Genomic DNA, 21,342 nt, shown 5'->3' on the forward strand with positions numbered 1-21,342 from the left:
GATGAATATTTATTTTTGTTTGGAGGCTAAAATTAATACATTAACTAACACAGAAGTAGTTTGTCTGTAAATGAAGCCCAGTCACATATTTTTCACTAGTTATTATTAAAATAATCTGCTAAGTAAAAAAATTAATATATAATTTCTAGAAGACGAATGTATATTTATTTTTGTTTGGAGGCTAAAATTAATACATTAACTAACACAGAAGTAGTTTGTCTGTAGCTGAAGCCCAGTCAAATATTTTTCACTAGTTATTATTAAAATAATCTGCTGTCAAAAAATTATTTTTTTTTTTCTAGAAGACATATGTATATTTATTTTTGTTTGGAGGCTGAAATTAATATATTAACAAAAACAGAAGTAATTTGTCTGTAGATAAGGCCCAGTAAAATATTTTCCACTAGTTATTAAAATAATCTGCTAAGTCAAAAACTTAATATATAATTTCTAGAAGACAGATGTATATTTAATCTTTGATTGAAGGCTGGAATTAAAACATTAATTAACACAGAGTACTCTGCTGTGAGGTCCAGTCAAATATTGTTCTCTTGTTATTATTGAAATAATCTACTAACCCAAAGATTTAATATAATATATAACTTTTAGAAGATAGAGGTACTATTTAAGCTTTGGTTGAATGCGAAAATCAAAACCCAAGTTCATCCAAAGGGTTAACATTATCTATTACGTGTATCATGTATTTTTCTTTTGTTACTTTGTACATAATCTTCTTACCGAGGATTGAGGCAAAGATTAAACATATAATTTCTAGAAGACAGTACACCTTAAATCTTTCGTACATAAGTAAAAATACTAATCTCAATCCACAGTTTTTGAAAATGTTTCCCATAAATTCAAACAGTGACTCAGCCATTCGAAAACAAATCTAAATTTGGACGGCGTTCCAGGAAGCGCTCAATAATATTTGCCTGGGCCTCTTTACACTTCTGGTAGGCGTTAAGGTCTTGATGATTGCGCTGGTATGTTTGTACGTCGGCACCGTTCGCAGACAAAGGCAGGATTTATGAATTACGTCAGGCTAATTAGGGGAGAGATGGGTACTTTTAAGTGTCTTTAAGTAGGTAAAATGGTTGAAGAGTTATTTGTGTGCTCTCGCTTTGGCTTCAGTTATTTTAGAGGTGTCTTTTAAAACTACTATACAGTTTTGTTTTTACCTCTCCAAATTAAATTTTAACCATTGCTGTGACGAACCGAATTTTATATTTTGTGTAAAAAAAATTAAATTGTTCCACTCTAATGATACTAACAATATAAAAAGTGTTCAGGGATTTTATGCATGTGTTGAAAATTACGTAAATCTCCTAGAAAATGTTTATTTTTCTAATAATTAATTTCACAGTGATAACAGATTAAAATTACACAACTGGTGTATCATGTCCCTGACAGTGCATTAGTTAGAACTTCAGTACATTAGGCATAAATGAAAGAAACTAAATAAAATAAAATAAACGGCACAGTTGAAAAATAAACTCCGAGTCTTATATTTTCTGCTTATAAAAATCAAACAAGGTTCAGTTGACAGTTATAATGGGAAAATATAGATAATAAATAAGATTTACATATCGATAAATCTACCATATAATAAAATTACCTCTCTTACATAAATTTGTGTATATCAAACCCTAAATTATCAACATCGAGTGAAATAGTTTTCCCAAAATATTTTATATAAGAAACCATAATTTTCAGTAGCGGACAAAAAAAATTATTCGATTCATGTGAGCTTATACTAATTTTTAAGGCTAAAACTTAATCATCTAGTAGTTACTAACACCATTTGATGTTTTCAGTTTTGACACAGCACATTTTTTTGTCCCCTACAACGTTCATTAATTACATGCTGATGAAAATATAAAATATTTTGCAAGACAAGCCCATCCAAAATAACAGAAAACCGACTAGAAACATGGAATATTACAAATTACATTCAGATATGACACAGCGAATTTACTAGTATATTTTTTTACCGATTATTTCAAAATTGCAATCAATCTGGACTAAATTATATTATCATCATTTCGGACAGGCGTACACAAATGTTACGTAAAGATCTTAGAACAGTAACGAAAGAACAGTTATAATATAATTTTTTTCAATTTTAATATTTATGTATACTAGAACGGGTTCGTTAATAATTTATGTTTAGAATGTTTTGAAGAAATTAGCCGATCCAAATTTACGCCAGACTAGAAATTGGGGAAATAAAATGGGATTGGTAATTTAATACATTTTATGGAAACAAAAACAACTATAACTTACTTAATTTTAGGAAATCCTTAAACAGCCAGACACAGAAATTTAGTTAACTTAAAATTTTGGCGTCAATTGTGTTCAATAATATAATCCACAGCAATCATATTCTGTATCAGATTATTTATGGAATCGTTTGAGAAATATCTTTGCGATTTAGTCACGACCATTAAAATCATTTAAGCCAGAGGTTGTCAAAGGCTGTTTGACTTCCAGTACCTTGATAACTTCTGAGTTAATAAAAAGTAATATAGAAACATTCACTGTTCCAAAAAAGACACATGTATCTGTAACAAATTTATAGAAAATTATTGACAACCAACAGCAAACGCTTGCGCACTTGCCGGTTCGCTTAACAGATTTTAGACATCATCCTAAAATTCCCAATCAAACAATAGTTACGACTTTAAGAGCGTAACAAAATTAACTTTTACCGGAACAAAATAACCACCGAACGTACGTTCAGCTTAATCAAGTAATTAAAATGAATAACTAAGAATGCATGGAATAACTAATCATAAGAGTTTCCAAAAAAGAAAGGTTAGCTCATAGACAGTTGCCCAAGCGCCAACAGCTTTTCGACGGCGGCATTGATGTCGCCGAACGTCGAAATTAGCGCCTGTAAATTAGCTTCCCTATTTACAAAACCCATTGCGGCGAGCTGTTCCAGTTGGGCCTGGTACCGCTGTTCCGGTGGTATTTGGTTATCGTTCTGCGTCATTCCAGCTACCATTCGCGCCATAAACTGGAAAATAATTTAATCATTAGCAAATTAATTATTACACTGGTTTATAAATTTCTATTTTGGAAAAGTAGGAACTTTCTCTAATATTTTTGTCAAAAATGGCATGGATTTATCTGATGTTCCATTTTAAAATTCTTGTAATTGAATTAACTATTGGTTAAAATGTGAAATTTGAAATTATATATTGTTGGAAAGTTTGTTCATATGAAAATGAACTGCATGGAATGTATGGGCTTTTACTTCTTGAGAATAAATTATTGTAATAATAACTGCCTATTGATTAAAGATTTAAAAATTAGGAAATATTGATTATCTGCGATTAAACACATAAAAAAGAAGTTTCAAACGATTTAAGTTTTGTCAAATTGTCAAACAAGAAGCATGACAATTATCCGACTGTCCTTTTTAATTGAATAAACTATAGAATAAACTTGTAAAATTTGTAATTTAAAATTATTTGTAGTCAAAAACAACTCAAATGACGAAAATATCTGAGAATTCTCAAAAAAATTAATGAAATTTATCCAATTTTGGCCCACTGTCGTTTGAAATCTTTAATTGAATAAACTATAGATTAAAAAATAAAAACTTGGGATGTTGAATTTATTTGCAGTTAATAAAGTTACTCATATGTCGAAAAAACTGAAAATTGTCGAGAAAATACTTGTTGCTTTTTTAAAAAATTAAACTGGAATTATTTGTTGTTAAACACGTTACTTAAATGTCGAAAATATCTGAAAATTGGCAAAAATTGTATGACAATTATCCGTTTTTGGCCTGCTGTAGGTAGAAAATTGTTTTAATTGAATAAACTATAGATTAAACAAGTAAAACTTGGGATACCGGAATTATTTGTAGCCAAACTCAAATGACGAAAATTGAAATGAATGAAATTCATTCGATTTTGGCTTAGTGAGTGTTGAAATGTTCATTAGTTGAATAGACTAATAGATTAAAAAATAAAACTAGGGATGTTAGTATTATTTGTAGTTAAAAACGTTACTCAATGTTGAAAATAATTGAAAATTGTTAATAAATGCAATAAACTAAAGATAAAACAAATAAAACTTGTGACACTGTAATTATTTGTAGTCAAAACGTAACTCAAATGACAAAAATAACTGAAAATTTCCAAAAAATGAATGAAATCCATCTGATTTTGGTTTAGTGTGGATTGAAATTTTCTTTAACTGAATAAACTGTAGATTAAAAAATAAATCTTGGTATGTTGGTATTATTTGTAGTTAATTTTAATCCATAAAAAATGTAAGAGAAAGTTTCTATCATCCCACTGAAGACTCGAGTGTTAAATATAGTAAAGTAATTACTTCTGAAAACTGATCCACAGGTCTGTGTCCGTTACCCCCGGTCGCCGGCAACGTAGAAGTGGTCCCGGTGGTCGGCGCCGCGGTGCTCGTGGCCGTCGGCGTCGTGACACTCGGGGCGGCAGTGGTCGAGGCGGCCGCTGAGGCGGTCGTGGTGGGGGGCACGAACGTGTTCACTAAGCTGGGCGCCGTCTGTCTCAGCGTCTCCATGCCCTGTTGGATCTGCATGATGGCGTTCAGCGCCTGAGGATTGGTCATCAGGTTGTGGATCTCGGGGTTCTGCATCTGCTGAAGGAACTGCGGCATCATGGCCCTCATCTGCTCCTGCAACGCAGGGTTGTTGGCGATCAGCGGGTTGTCGGCCAACAGGCTGTTAGCCATGTTCGGGTCGGCAGCCAGAGCCTCCATCATCGACTGCGTGTAGGGAGCAGAGAGCATGTTCTGGATCAGTTGCGGATTGTCAGATATCTGCTGCAACAGACTGGTCATCGGAGGGTTGTTGATGACGCCGCGGCCCGGCGACGTGGCCGGAGGGTTCGGCGGGGTTTGGCCGCTCCACGGGTTCGGCAAGGGTTCACGGTTCTCTGTGCCCTGCTGCGGGTTGTTGGTGGACGTGTTGTCTACCAGGCTGGCGAACGGGTTGCGGTTGAGCTGTTCCGTAGTTGCAGACAACATTGGTTCCTGAATGTCACGGTACATTCTTTGCAGGGCGTTATATCCTCCTGGAATTAAATAAAAATTAATATACATTATACATTACAAAAAAGAAAAAAATATGGTGTATTAAATATATTTTACAAATTTTTAGTCAGATAATTATCAGGTTATTTAATTTACAAGCATTCCAAGCTCAGACTAAATAATTATATTTAAAAGATAACACCATTATTCCGAGATTTCATATCTGTAACTGTATATTAAGCAATATACCAACATTAAGACTTGTTTAAATACGTTTAAAAATTTCCTTATCGTTTAAACATTAAATTACAACGAATAAAACACGAACCCGGAATGCTCTCGAGATTGCTGATGGCCCTGTCGTGACTGCGCATCAGCTCCTGCAACATAGACGGATTCCTGGCCAGCTCCATGGTCTGTCTCAATAATTCCGGATTGTTGAGCATGTGATTGATCTCCGGATTCCTATCCATTAACTCCTGCATCTGTGGATTCCGGGTAATTAGAGCACGCATATTTTCCGGATCGGTCATAAGACGTTGCACTAAAGGATTGTCCATCACCTGTCGCAGCATGTCCGGATTGGAAAGCAATTCCGATTGCATGCGATTCTGCAGCTCCATGAAGGAGGAGGAACCGGCACCCAAATTGCCAAGGCCCACCAAACCGCCGAGATTCCCCAATTCGAACGGTGTTTGACTTATATCCGCTGGAAAAAACATTCCAATGTCAAGTGTGTGGAAATATTCCTTAGTTGAATAAACTATAGATTAAAAAATAAAACTATCAATGTTAGTACTATTTGTAGTTAAAAACTGAACTCAAATGCTAAAAATAGTTGAAAATTGTTAATAAATGCAAGACATTTATCCGATTTTTGTCTACTGTAAATAGAAATCTTTTTAATTGAATAAACTAAAGATTAAACAAATAAAACTTGTGATCCAATAACAAAAATAACTGAAAATTGACAAAAAATGAATGAAATTCATCCGATTTTGGTTTAGAGTGGATTGAAATTTTCTTTAATTGAATAAACTGTAGATTAAAAAATAAAATTTGGCTGTCGGAATTATTTGTAGTTAATAACGATACACAAATATCGTATATGACTGATTAAAATTATCTAATTAGAGTGTTACATCCCCGACAACACATTTATTGGAGTTATAAAATGGATAAACTGAGGAATATTAGAAGTAATGTTTATCACAGCTTAATTTTTTCAGTCCTTAATTGTGAAAATTTCAAGAAATTAAAATTTAATTTAAATTTCATATCCTTGGTTTTGACAGCTCATTTTTAATTTCTATTGCATGTTAACATTAGAAAATGTAAAATAACGCACCTAAAATAATAGAAAACCAATCAATAATATGAAATATTACAAACTACAGTCAGACATGACATAATAATTATTTCAAAATTAAAATCAAATTGGATAAACTAATTTTTCAAAGCACACACTAATGTTACAATTTTAGAGTAATAAAGAAAGAATACGTGACATAGACTAAAAAATGGAATATATAATTTCAATACATTTTATGGACCGAGTCAACTATAATTTAATTAAAAGGTTTTTAAACATTTTGTATGGCTATAAATTTACAATTAAATTTCTATGAGTCATCAAAGTAGTAAACTAGCTTAATAAATGTTTACAAAAATTTTATCTAGCTATGCAACATATGTTCATAAATGTAGATATATAACAAGTTTCGATTAATCAATGACACATGACATACTTATTGACATTAGTGTGCAACTTGGTGCATTTAATTTAGTCATAATAAAATTGATAAACAAAACACAGAAGCCTTTATAATGAGTAACATACCTGGAGGTCTCCCTGTTTGTCGAGGGGCAGCACGAATGACAAGATGAATGGTCAGCCCATCCTTAATATTGTGTTGCTTGAGCGAATCGCTGTCCTTCATGATTTTGCCGGCGAATATAAGACACAGTTGGTCCGGTTCGGCATTGAATTTAGGTGCAATAACATCCTTAAACTGCAAACGCAATTTAATTTCGAAGTTTGGTTATGTGTATATAAACACTCACCTCTCGAATAGACATATCCTCCGACACCTGAACAGTTTCCTTTTCTTTGGGGGTTTTGACGGTCACGGTGATGATTTTACCCGAGGCAGCCTCGTCCGTTTCCTCGCCGTCACCCTTTTTCTGTTCCGCATTTTCGGGATTTACCGGAACATCGTCAGCCATATTTACTACAATGACTTGTTATTTTTATGGTCCGATAAGATGAACGGCCAAAGGGCGAACTGCGAACTCACCCCTTCAGTCACCAGTACACTACTCTAAATTAAATTGCACAATTTTTCACTAGTGACACAAACAGTTTCTACTAAAAATGCATCAATTCTAAAACTCCCTGTCAACAGTTAATTTACGTACTTTTTGGTTAGGATGGCCAACTCATGTCAGTGATACCAACACGGTCACGGGATTTTTTTTATAAATTATCCCCACGTCACTGTTAGGTCGTATAACATTTTCTAGGATATTCTAGCAAGGTAAAAACGCACGTGTACGATTGAATTGAAGCGCATTTAATATTTATGAGCGTGAATTGTGGTGGTTGCATCGCACTCAACGACCCCGATGTCTAACGGTCATTGACCATCACTTTATTAGTGACAGCACTCCTCAAATCAACTAATTTAGCCAATAACCGGGTAAGCGTGGCAAAAGTGCCCCGGATTATTATTCAAATAAGTAGACGCCGTTCAGAAACTACATTCTTGACAATCAAACCTTTGTAAAAACTAATTTAAATTAGTTTAAAAATATTTTCCTACTCTGACAAGTGTTTGTCTATAGTGTGGCCCATTTAAAAGAAAAAAAAGACACTCGTAAAATTTGTTTTTTGTCCGATTCTTTTGTCAATTGTGAAGCATTAAATTATATACAAATTGCCTCGTTTTTTGGCCTTATTAATTATACTATACTTACAGCGGTGGAAAAAAAATGAAATGTATCTTGTTACAAATGTTTTCTCTAATCTGTTGAAAATCTGAACAAATCTAATTTAGCGCAAGATCGATCCATTAATCACAATTAATCTTTCTTCTATCACTGCTTGGTATCTTTTAGGCATCCAGTCTCTACAATGTGTCAACAGGAATTTGTTGCCACTGCTCATGTATGGTTTGAAGAAGTTCTTGTTTGCTTTTGATGTTTTTTGCTCTTTAATAATTTTAGTCATATTTGGAATCATTCTCTTGTTGAAATATCCAACGAAGTGGAATCTCTTCCTCGGCAAATAGAGTGTTTTTCAGTATGTCCCTGTATTGAAAATGATACATTTTACCCTTTACTTGATCAAGGATCAACATCCCCAAACCATAATTCTTATACCACCATGGTTAAACGTAGGAATTTGGTATTTAAAATGATATTCTTGCCCCACTGGTCGTCTTACAAATGTTCTACCATCCATCCCAAACAAATTAAATTTACTTCCGTCACTCCAAATGAGAGTGATCCATTTTTCCATGACAAGTGAGATTTTGCAAATGTCAGATGATTCTTCTTTCTTTGATAGCAATGGTCTTTGAACTGCAACTCGTTCATGTAGTCCCACATTAATAAGACAGTTTCTCCCTGTTCTGCTACTAACATTAAATTGTGTTGAAATTTCCTACGTGATTTGTCTTAATGTTTTACGAGGTTCTTTGAAGAGGAAACTTTACAGTTTTAGTCTCGGCCTGTGTCGATTGTCAACACCACCTTGAGTGTGGAATTTACAAAAAATATTCGAGACAGCTCTCGTCACATTGCGTTTGATTACTTTTACAAATTTCAACTACTTTTCCTAAATTGAAGCGAAAAGTAAACGTGTTTAGGCATTACTACGTTGAAACCGTCTGATAAATGTTAAGAATTTAAGTACAACTGACCTCAAATAAAATAATATTCCAACTTAAAAAACGTATCCAATAAAAGAACCTAAACAAAAAATTACTATTATAACTATATTAAGAGTATTAATATAGTCCAATATTCTTGAAAAATAAGATAATTCATGCTATTTTTAACAGTTTATTTCATTAAAAAGATTATGGTTTAAAATATTTTCACAGAATTATAAATATGCATAATGCCTTTTTATAAAATTTTGTACATATCCATTTCAGGTATGCTTAATCCAGTGGTGTAATTAAATTTTCTATACAAAATTTGCACAATTTTAATGCTTTACAATTAAAAAAAAAGTTTGTTAAAGTCTGACAAAAAATTATGGGAAAAATTTGAAAAATAAAAGTAATATAAGTCAACCTAAATTTGATTTTTATTCACGTTTTTTATGCAGTTTTGTTGTGCCAGTTATATAAACTTGAATAAAATGTTTTTAGAATTTGACCCATTCCCAACACTTTGGGGATAACACCCTCAGTTAGGGTGTGAACGTTTTGCTATGCTTTGTCCCTTTGACAAACAAACTTTGTCGTATTTTTGGATTTTGTTCAAAGATTTTTTCCTACTCTGTAATGTCTTTTGGTACGTTTTAGATGGACCACCCTGTATTGTAGTCTTTTAACAGTCCCAGTACTAAAAATTTAATTAAAAAAAATTGAAGACATTTTTACTATACTTGAAAGTAGTAATATAGTTAGTAGAAATAAGAAAATAGATTAATGAATGAGATTATTTTATTTGGGATCATCAAAAAATATGAGTACAGATCTATTTTAACCCTAGTCTAAATTCTACAAAAGGCACAGCAAGCGTACTTATCGTACAGGTTATAATCTATTGTAAACAATATTTATATATACACAAAATTTAATGGTAATCAAGCCATTGTTAGAGAATACTGAGGATTATTTGCTTGATTTCCAGTTTAGTAACTGATGGAAATTATATGATAAAAATTTTATTATCAAACTATCACTTTATATGTGTTCCATAGGTTACAAAGCTGTACTTGGTAGTCCCTTCTACTGATTTTTAGATAAATAGATATTAGTCCTATATACGACTTTCTGTAAAAGAATCACAAGACTTTCAATTTCATATAAAAATATGAACATTTCAATATCACTATGCATTTTCACATTTGATTGGCTGTTTTATCTAAACAAAACAAGAACATGACACAACATACATGATTAAAACAAAAAACTACAATCCCCCCATTTTAAGTACAATATTGGGAGTAATAAAAAGAACGCTCAAAAAGTTTCGTGTTAATCAAAAAGGGAAATAAACAAGTACCTACGTATTAAAAAATCTTTTTGAGCACCATAAATTGCAACTGCGAATCTAATAGAGAGAGTTAGAAGTTCTGCGACCGTTTACGTTTCGTATCCATCGCGTCGAGGATCGGTTGCTTCTTTAGCTGATATCGTTTCCTCAGCTCGTCGATTTCCCTTTCCATGTCCATGTCCAGGGTTGTCATCCTTTGCTGTAACTCCTCCAAACTCAAATAATTCAACTGTAAAACACCGGAGGTTACACCTTAACTGGGGTAACAAGTAAAAACAATGCTTACAAATTCGAATTCGCTGTCTGAGAAGACGGTCCTGGGGGCTTTGTGTTCTTGAGCTGGTTGCTGAGGCGGCGCCGGACTGACTTGCACCTGTATGTGACTTTGGTACCGATGTTTGTCGTCGTTGTTGGCGTCTACAACATCAGGTGGACTAGAAACACCATTGCCCTAAAGAAAAACAATAAACACACATGCACAACTCGATTAACGAACAAATTACTTTGACTTCCGCCTCCTTTTTGTCGAAGTGATCTAGGAACATTGGTCGGTACTTCTTCCCGCCGTTGGAAGAGTCCGTGTCGTGCCTCTTCATAGTCTGATCGTCGATATCACTGTTTATCACCATCGTACCCATTTCCGATTCCAATTCGATGAGTGTGCCGCTGGGCGATGCGATTAACGTGCCGTCCTTGCCAGGAACTAACGTACCTTCGTCGGTACAATTGACCATCGTTTGCAGACCTAACGCGACGTCGTCGTCGGATTCCTCCACGATGTTCTGTTTTAGACCAGGTAGATTCGTAGCCGATACGTTTCGGAAGTTCTGACTCTCCCGTATTTCGTGAGCATCTTGTATCATTGTACTCAGGATACTCGGAACTTTGGCATTAACTAATAATATAAGAACAAAAAATTAGCAGATCCGTTTATGTAATATTTTCATTTCCTAAAAGTACAAATTAATTAATTTACCAATAATGACTTCATTGCGAAGTGATAGTGGTTTCCGATGAGGTGTTCTATAAAATTAATGTTAGAGAGGCATCCTGACTTATTCATAACACTATAAATGAATAAATTTATCAGTAATGATTTTATTTGATAAATAAGGTATTTCCGACGAGATTGTTGAATTGGATAAATGTTAAGAGACTCATTTCGTTATTTTTTTATTTAGAATTTTCATTTCATAAAACTACCAAATAATTAAATTATAAAATAATATTTTATTGGGTAAATATGAGTAATTTACGATAGTTACCAATTGTATTAAGGTGAAAGAGTTTATTGGGTAAATAAGGACTCCTTACAATGACATTATTCAACAGCATTGATGTCTTCTGACTTATTTTATAATTTTGTGAATAAAAATTTCATTTCAAAAAAGTATAAATGAATTAAATTATAATAAAAATATTTGATTAGGTAAATATGGGTAATTTACGATAAGGTAACCAATTGTATGAATGTCATTCCGACTTATTTTATAGTTTTATAAATTAATTTTTTTTCTTACAAAAGTTCAAATAAAGTATTGATGATTTTATTGGGTAAATAAGGTCTCTTTGCAATGAGGTAATTCAACTTTGTCTAATATCGGTACTTCCGAGGATGATTTCAAAACCAACTCACCTATAAATTCATGGTTTAACAATTCTGAGGCAGTGGCACGTTCATCGGGGTTTTTGACAAGACAAACACTAACAAAGTCTATAAACTCAGGCGACCATTTGTCCGGTTCTCGGAACGAAGGGGGCGGCTTCGTCGGGATCATGAATATTGCTCGCATAGGGTGGATGTCGCCGTACGGGGGTTTGCCCTCGGCCATTTCCAGGGCGGTGATGCCCAAACTCCATATGTCGGCCACGCAGTCGTAGCCGATTTCTTGGATCACTTCGGGCGCCATCCAGAACGGCGTCCCTGGAGCACACAAGATTACACATCTAAAATTGTTTTTAGATCAACGGAATGAGGGAGGAAAGAAATTATCAATGTAACAGGAAGTGATGTCTGTGGAATTGATTATGTGTAGTTGTAATATTATATAATAGAAGTAATGAGGGTTGGGAAGTTAAAAACAACCTTCATCATTTTTATTACCTAGTTAAGTAATTTTGATTCAAAGTAAATTATGACACACAATTAAATTATTCTAGTCAAGTCCGCATTCCACACAATAATGCATTAAGTACATTTTATTAGTAAGAAATTTACTAATATATTTAGTATTTATTTTGCATAAATGTTAGATAAGAAAAGGTAATTAGTTAATGGTTAAATACACTACTGATAAAATTAATTATACTTTAAATACACCATATTATACACATAAATATATATCCAATATTTAGTACCATAAAAATCAATTACATTAAATAGTACATGCATAATATTTAAATATAAAACGAATATACAGTTTTGTTTTTTGTTTTCCCTAATCTGTTGCAAATCTGAATAAATCTAATTACTGCACGATTGGTCCATTAATCACAATGATATCACAATTCACAAGTTTTTACTATATTTTAATAGAAAATCAAATTGGCCTGGAAAAAAGTATGGAACATGCATAAAATTTAAAAATAAAAATTAATATGATGTATAAAGTAAATCTACACATAACAGAGTATATTAGATAATATAATAATGTAAATATACTTGAATAAGGAATAAATATTAAATTTTATTAACCAATAAAGGTCAAGCAAATTATAGTATACAAATAAACTATTGTATTGAATTACTTTAAAATGATATAAATTAATAAGTTACATAGAAAAATGCGTAATAAAAATATTATGTCTCCACACACTACTCAATAAAATACTAAACAATATTAATATAATAAAATATCAATGATAATAATATAATATAAACGTAATTATTACAAATATATTATAGGCAAAATTAAATATAATTTTGTCAGTTATAAATTTTAAATAAACCGTTTTCTATAAATAAAAACAGCACAAAAATGAATTACATAAAATGGAATGAGTATGAAATTTAAATATAAAAATGGGGAACAAAAGGTGAGTAGCTCAAAGTACACTATAACAAATAATTTATTAGTTAATAATATAATAAATGAGTGTTATAAGAAATCATATAATAAAAAAATTATGGTTCCACTCAATAAACACTAATTGTATGATTATTAGAATTATTAATAAGTGTTAATAAATTGTAGACAAAATTAAATACATGTTTTTGTGTTCAAAGATTTAAATAAATCTTTTTCTATAAATAAATATCTAGCATGTTAAATATGTGGTACCATAAAAACCAATTACACAACAATATCACATGCATGCAATTAGTATGAAGTGTTAAAATAGCACTTACCAATCACAGTATTTCTTTTGGCCATAGTGTCAGTGAGTTGTCCGGCTACCCCAAAGTCAGCCAGCTTGGCATGTCCTTCAGAGTTCAATAAAATATTACCAGCTTTAATGTCTCTGTGAATTTTCCTTCTTAGATGCAGATATTCTAGGCCTTTTAATGTGTCTGATAAAATGGTGGCAATCTCATCTTCAGTCAGGGCCTTCTTCCTTAACCTCATGATATCCGACACTGAACCAGCACCACAATATTCCATAACAATCCACAAGTCTGTGTTTTTGAAGTAGCTCCCATAGTATTTAACAACATACGGGCTGTCACACTGCTGCATAATTGAGATTTCTTTGATGATCTCCTGCAAGTCTGTGTCGACAGGCACTTGCTTAATAGCAAGCACCTGTCCAGACTCTTTGTGCAAAGCCTTGTAAACACTTCCATAGGAACCCTCACCTAACTTGCATATTGTATCGAAGACTTCTTCCGGCTGGCGAGTTAAGCTCTCTTCCGACAACTTTTTCAGTTCACTAAAATCACAGAAAAAATCACCAACAATCCGAAAACCGTCACGTGATGCATAAACGTAAAAACCATTGATGAAAAACTGGTTGAAGAAACCAACATTTTTTGGCCATTTATAACCACATAAACAGACTGATAAGGAAAACCTGAAAAAACAAAGAAACACCCGTTTCCATGGTCTCACCTTTTGGTTGTCATTTTAATTCAAGTTAATCAAGCAAGAAAACGACAGTCTCATGTTTCTATTAACTTATAAAACGTTACTTTTTAACAGAAAACTCCATGTTGACTTGTAACTACCCCTGCTTTGACAATGATAAACATCTGTCAAGAACACTCCGTATCTCCGTTCATGCCGAGAACGGTTTTGCGTGGGCCGCCGTTACGATGAATATTTTAAAACGTCGGCCTTACAAGAATTTTGTGCGTTTTGTTTACATATGCATATCAAATAAACTAATTGGAAACCGATAACGGCATGTTATTTTACATCGGTGTCATATTGGTTGCCTATATAAGGAGGTATCGTCTTTAATTTTATGGCGAGGCGGTTTCATCTGTCAATTCAAATGTGTTGCGGGCTGATTACTTTTCATTTTGTGGGCCCTAATGGATATTGCGTGTTTATCTGTCGCTTTAATTGCAACTAATTGCATTGGCATTGTTTGATGTAATTTGATTGTAAATAGCACAGATTGTGTTGGCTACATTATATTTTTTTCTGAAATATTAATTTATTAATTATGCTAATGGATTAAAATTGTATAAGGTAAAATATACATGTAACTTTTGAAATATTTAGCCTTGCCCAATGTATGTTATACATTATAATTTCATAATACATTAAATTTTATATGACTGCACAGATGCACATATTATTATTTCTTATCTATGACTATTAATGTTAATTTCAAATAAACATTTAAACAGAGAATTAACTAATAACGCGTCATCGTTATAAAATCAGCAATAGATAAATATTGTTTAATGACTAACTGACTCAATTATGTATATTGTTTAAAGGTATCATAAACTTTAATTTAACATAAATTGATGTTTATAAATACTCGTACTCAAACACAATCACTATGAATAATATATTTAATTTTCACTTGAATTTGTATTTATTGAAAATTTCCGCTGTGTTAAACTACACTGCTTCAAAAAATTAGTGCATCGCAATTATAATAACTGATCTTTATTTTTTCTGAAAGTGGGTTATAAAAAATATGGTATAATAAACTATTTTTGCATAAAAATGTATTTCCTTTCAAATTATCTAAAAAAAAAAACAAAATTATTTATAAAAAAGAAAAAATTAGTAAAATTCAATTTTTATTTACAGTGGTGGCCATAATTATAACAACTTATTAAAATGTATATTCTTACAGCTATAATAAACTGTTTTTGCATAAAAATGTGATTCCTTTCAAATTATCCAGAAAAAAAACAAACAAATTTATTTATAAAAAAGAGAAAATTAGTAAAATTCAATTTTTATATACAGCAGTGGCCATTATAATTATAACAACTTATTAAAATGCATATTCTTACAATGTAAATTGTTTTTCTATTATTGTTGTGTCTATTAAGAAACTGATCAATCTAATTTTATTCTTTAAAAAACTGCATATTTTTTTATTCTTCAATGGACAAAACAAAACTTTTTACTTTACGGCCTTTCAATGCTCTCTGTAAATTTAAATCGACTATTTATCAGCAATTCTTTGCTTATTATATTTATTTAATCATTAGTCGAAGTGAAACTGTAAGAAAAATTATAATTCAGTGTTACCAAGACTATTCTTTCAAGTTCTTCGGACGGTTTGGATGGTTCCTTATCATTTCTTCAAGTTCGATGGGGTTAGAGTCTGAACTGTGAAACAATACCAGGCCTTGGTACCAATTCCAACAGAAGCAAAATAATTTTGTACCACTTGAACAATGTGTGGTGGAGCATCCTGCATTAGTAAAAAATTTGGACCAATATAAAAGCATATGGCACGACATACCCTTCCTGAATATCCAAAATATTACGCTCAGCATTAAGATTACCATTATTTAACAGAGCTAAGTCGGTACGTACTGTTAACGAAATGCTTCCCAACACCATAATTGCATCTCCGCCTAATAAGGTGGTATTTAGTTAGTTACATTGGGCATATGTCTCATTTGGCCATCGAAATTCACGAACCCATCTATCGAATGTGTACAGGCAAAATTTAGATTCATCCGTAAAGAGAACTTGTTCTCAATTCAATTTTTTATAGAAAATTTAACTACACCACCTGAAATGGGTATACACCAAATATCATAAAAAAATTATGTATATTCAGAATTGGGTGAAAATATTAAATATCATTCTTTTTACGAACAATTAATCTATGAAATAAATAGTCATAAATAACACAAATTGTTTAATTATAAGGTATTTATAATAATACTCTTAATATTCAAATTTTATTTACTTCCATTAATCCAACAATCAATTGAATACATTTATTACTTTATTTTTTGAATGTTCGTGGTTATCTTTCTTATTTTTAAGGGTAATAAGTAATTTCTGCACATGATTCATTAATTATATCATTAAATTAATAAAATTTGAGTTTTTAGAGGATTAGTATAAATTAGTATAGTATTATTAGTATAATTGTCCAAAATTGTTGTAAAATGTGATGATTCATTAAGATGAATATGATTTTTAATTATTATAGAGAATTATGAATATGCATAATTTTTATATGAAATTTGGTATATACCCATTTGCTTTAAAAAATTATAATATGATTTCTTCAATTTTCATGCCAAAAACATTGGTTTTAAGCCAAAAGTTTGTTAAAAAAATTACACAATTCCATTTTTAACAGGTCCATTTAATTTAATGGTGAATCAAACTTTAAATTAAAATATAATAAATCAAACTAACATTAAAAATGATATATTTCTTTTATTTTTATTTATTGCCTGGATCTAATTTGCTTAATCCACATAAAAAGTTGTAGACAGTGGAGCCATTTATTGTTGCTCAAGAATATACGCAAATTGTCAAGGGATTAAAAAATGATTTCACATTAAATCGCATAAAGCATTTTCGAGAACCCGTTATACACGAGATTGGTATAAATTGGTCCGTACACTTTCTGAATTATATTTTAATCTGTCAACCGGTGAAATTCTTTTAGTAATATTAATGTCAAATAAGATAAAAACGAGATCGGTACATTACGTTGACGTGAATATTCGTATCTTTTATTTATAAGAACGCCATTAGTTACAGAATGCCCATTTCCAATAGCACTAGTTACGAAACCAGATAAAATTGTGATGTACAAGTCTGACCTATCATATCAAAATATCGTTTTTATCTTACGGTTAGATCTACAGGGGTCACAGGGTTGTTAACCTTCAATTTTTTACTGATTCCATTTTATAAAATCTATCCGATCATTAAAATCATTATTTGGATCAAAGTTTACGGGACTCGAAACTTCAGCACGAACCACATTTTGTGTTAATTTTTTTTTTCATTACGTATTTGTTTATTGGCGGCAATCATTTTTAAAGAGGTGGTGCCATAAAAATAAATCGTTCCGACCATATTAATTAGAAATAAAAATTGTTTTAAATGTAAAATTATAATTCAGGAATGCTGCGCCGGACCAAATTAAAATTGCCAATCAGTACGGTTACAACAACAAATAAAAATGATTTATGAAATAGATATTCACCACGTGAAATAATGGAGGCATAATTGAACGATTAATAAATTTGCAAACGTATCCTAAAACGGGAATGACGTGAGTTTTTTTTCGAAAATTCCACAGGGCCTCCAAGTTTGTTCTTGTTCACATGGTTTTTGATCTGATAGTAAGAACGCGCCGTATTTAAGCGTACTTTTTAACAAAAGATAAGCTAAATAGGGTAAAATTAAAGTGAAAGATGAATAAATCACGTGAACGATAGTGATCAAATGGGTGGACGCATCGCATAAATAAAATTGTGAAGAAAGAACGAAAGTCGAGATAATAAAGATGAAAATAGCATTTTGTGATGCTTAGGTTTCGGAGTGCTCCATTTAGGTCATACGGAGCAACTAAAGTCAGTAATGTCCGCGGACAATGACCAAGCGTTGTAATAACAGGTTTCCTCTAGTGCGGGTGGATGTTATGTTGTCTTCGTCTTGGTTGGACCATGTTGAAATGCGGTTACTCTGTCCAAGAATATTACGATTCAATCTAAATAGCGGCAGTGAGGAACTGCTTTATTTCTAAAACATGCTCGACTTTACCGGACCTTTTCAAAGCCATACACATTTTTATTTCTTTCTCTGTTATTTTATTTGATCCATTATCATCATTATACTCAGTTTAAAGTTAAATGAGTCAATTTTAAGAATTTTCTTTTACACGTGTTTTTTAAATACTAAAATATAGATATATCAAGATTAAGATTATTTATTATATAAATATTTTCTATACATATACAATTTAATACAAATCTATGCATTTTCATTAAATTCTTGTCATTTTTAGGGATTTTCTCACATAATAAAATTAATATTTTCTCCACGTAAGAAAAAGATTTTAATGATTTATTTGTTTAATATAAATCATTTTCTTCCAAATATATTTATTTTTAAACAATAAAATCATATATCAAAGTTAATATTGTTTCTCACATATAAAAATTAATATTTTCTACATGTAAGAAAAATATTTTAATGATTTACTTGTTTAACACAAATCTATAAGTTTTCATTCAATTCTTTTGTCATTTTTAAAGATTTTCTTCAACAAATATTTATTATTAAACAATAAAATTTTAAATCAACATTAATATTTTTTTTTCATGTATTAAAAACTAATATTTTCTTTATGTAAGAAAGAGATTTTAAGGATTTACTTGTTTAATACAAATCTATAAGTTTCCATTCAATTCTTTTGCCATTTTTAGATATTTTCTTCTACATACATTTATAATTAAGCAATAAAATCTTAAATCACCGTTAACATTGTTTCTCACATATCAAAATTTATATTTTCTTTACTTAAGATAATCATTTTTAATGATTTTCTTGTTTAACACAAATCTGTAAGTTTCTATTGAATTCTTTTGTATTTTTTATAGATTTTCTTCTACAATTATTTATTATTAAATAATAAAATCTTAAATCACCGTTAAAATTGTTTTTCACTTATAAAAATTAATATTTTCTTTACGTAAGAATGAAATTTTAATGATTTACTTGTTTAAAACAAATCTATAAGTTTTCGTTTAATTCTTTTGCCAATAAAATCTTGTATCAACGTTAACATTGTTTCTCACATTGAAAAATTAATATTTTCATTAAGTAAGAAAAGTATTTTAATGATTTTTTTGTTTAATATAAATCTATAAGTTTCCATTCAATTATTTTGTCATTTTTAGAGATTTTCCTCTACAATTATTTATTATTAAACAATAAATTCTTAAATCACCGTTAAAATTGTTTTTCATTTCCATTTAATTCTTTTGCCATTTTTAGACATTTTCTTCTACATACATTTATAATTAATCAATAAAATCTTGTATCAATGTTAACATTATTTCTCACATTGAAAAATTAATATTTTCAATAAGTAAGAAAAGTATTTTAATGATTTTCTTGTTTAATACAAATCTATAAGTTTCCATTTAATTATTTTGTCATTTTTACAGATTTTCTTCTAGAATTATTTATTATTAAACAATAAAATCTTAAATCATCGTTAAAATTGTTTTTCACGTATAAAAATTAATATTTTCTTTACGTAAGAATGAAATTTTAATGATTTATTTGTTTAATACAGATCTATAAGTTTCCATTTAATTCTTTTGCCATTTTTAGACATTTTCTTCTACATACATTTATAATTATGCAATAAAATCTTCTATCAATGTTAACATTGTTTCTCACATTGAAAAATTAATATTTTCTTTAAGTAAAAAGAATATTTTAACGATTTTCTTGTTTCACAAATCTATAAGTTTCTATTCAAATCATTTGTCATTTTTAGAGATTTCTTTATGTGAGAAAGATTCTAATAATGTATTTGATATGATTTGAGATTTTTATGGCACGTTATTACGTAATTTTTAATGAATAATAATACATTTTTTTAATTAATAATTTTTAATGAAGAAATTTATAATCAGATAATAAAATTTTACATCAAAATTATAACTTATATTGATATACAAATAATATTTTACTAATTAAAATAAAATTTGAATATTAAAGATTATTTTTATTTTTAAATAAATGTTGGCCATAGTCGGGATATCTTTTGTGCGATACTGTTTTACGTCGTCCATGCAGCATCCTCAAAGACGCCTAGACCCTCGCGGATTTACTCTCTTCAGAGCGCTCTTGGACCTTTAGTTTATAGCAGGTGTGTACTTGCCCTTCTACATTGTTATTAACAATTATTGGCGAACCACCAGAGCGAATCCCATCCACGGATGAATATAATAATATGTAAAGATATATGTAACGCACAATAAAATGAGTATGTGGCACCTAATTAATTTAATGAAGATGTTATAGCGGGCAATAAACGCACCTCGAAACACAGAACGGGAAGCGAATAATGAAGACATAAAATGCGTCAAACAAAAATACTAATTATCGACAATTCGCGTTATTAAATGTGTATCGGTTAATAAAGACAAGTAAAGAAATTTATAGTCGTCTTTATGGCTATATTATGTTTTCTACGACACTAAATAAAATATCGTTGTGGTCATGTACGACATTAATTTTACGGGCCATATAATGCGAAATAATTTCTCACACCGGTAATAAAATATACACAAAGTTACAAATAATCAAGCGAGAAAAGTTTACTAACTAACTGTTTGGGTTTCTTAAATATATCATCGTTTAAAACATTTTATGATTTGTAAAATTATTTTAGTTTAATTTTACTGTTGTTCTAGTTAGTTTCAAGTGGTGCTGTTAATTAGGTTTGTGTTTAAAAATAAATATAATGGTATCTTACTTTATAATCTTCTACACTATTACTTTATGAAGAAGAGTTATGAAATTTGGGGTAATTATGCTTATACATACTGAAAAAAATATGAAAGTACTAAATAAAATTATATATGAATATATTAATGAAGTTTTCATCTACATACATTTATAATCATATAATAAGAACTTAGATTAACGTCAATATTGTCCCTCAATATAAAAA

The 21,342-nt window shown here is 30.6% G+C and overlaps 2 protein-coding genes across 3 annotated transcripts; both read right to left on the bottom strand.

Annotated features, from left to right (window-relative positions):
* Nucleotides 1-1,321: 1,321 nt before the first annotated feature.
* Nucleotides 1,322-7,564, bottom strand: LOC109609471 (ubiquilin-1). Of its 2 annotated transcripts, none has more exons than XM_049968819.1 (6): nucleotides 7,323-7,564; nucleotides 7,090-7,265; nucleotides 6,866-7,037; nucleotides 5,354-5,734; nucleotides 4,348-5,066; nucleotides 1,322-3,019 (listed from the first exon to the last, which is right to left on the bottom strand). In XM_049968819.1, exons 2-6 carry the CDS (start codon nucleotides 7,249-7,251, stop codon nucleotides 2,816-2,818), a joined length of 1,638 nt encoding a protein of 545 aa, XP_049824776.1. In that variant the 5' UTR covers nucleotides 7,252-7,265; nucleotides 7,323-7,564; the 3' UTR covers nucleotides 1,322-2,815. The 2 variants fall into 2 exon arrangements, with proteins under 2 accessions (XP_049824776.1, XP_019881692.1); XM_020026133.2 differs by having other exon boundaries at nucleotides 7,090-7,256; nucleotides 7,323-7,562.
* Nucleotides 7,565-9,683: 2,119 nt separating this feature from the next.
* LOC109609445 (serine/threonine-protein kinase 3) lies at nucleotides 9,684-14,560 on the bottom strand. Its single transcript, XM_020026106.2, has 6 exons — nucleotides 14,307-14,560; nucleotides 13,607-14,127; nucleotides 11,894-12,181; nucleotides 10,761-11,152; nucleotides 10,544-10,708; nucleotides 9,684-10,486 (listed from the first exon to the last, which is right to left on the bottom strand). Exons 1-6 carry the CDS (start codon nucleotides 14,318-14,320, stop codon nucleotides 10,328-10,330), a joined length of 1,539 nt encoding a protein of 512 aa, XP_019881665.1. The 5' UTR covers nucleotides 14,321-14,560; the 3' UTR covers nucleotides 9,684-10,327.
* Between the last annotated feature and the right edge of the window lie 6,782 nt (nucleotides 14,561-21,342).

The sequence above is a fragment of the Aethina tumida genome, chromosome 1 (assembly GCF_024364675.1).
Source record: "Aethina tumida isolate Nest 87 chromosome 1, icAetTumi1.1, whole genome shotgun sequence".
Classification (NCBI taxonomy): Eukaryota; Metazoa; Arthropoda; class Insecta; order Coleoptera; family Nitidulidae; genus Aethina; species Aethina tumida.

Coding starts and splice junctions, on each gene's coding strand:
- LOC109609471 (XM_049968819.1), bottom strand. CDS start 7,251: ATGGCTGACGATGTTCCGGTAAATCCCGAAAATGCGGAACAGAAAAAG. Junction 5,735..6,865: donor ACAAACAGGGAGACCTCCAG/GTATGTTACTCA, acceptor TGTTTTTTCCAG/CGGATATAAGTCAAACACCG. Junction 3,020..4,347: donor CTGTGGATCAGTTTTCAGAA/GTAATTACTTTA, acceptor ATTATTTTCCAG/TTTATGGCGCGAATGGTAGC.
- LOC109609445 (XM_020026106.2), bottom strand. Junction 11,153..11,893: donor GTTAAACCATGAATTTATAG/GTGAGTTGGTTT, acceptor TTATATTATTAG/TTAATGCCAAAGTTCCGAGT. Junction 10,487..10,543: donor CAGACAGCGAATTCGAATTT/GTAAGCATTGTT, acceptor GGTGTTTTACAG/TTGAATTATTTGAGTTTGGA.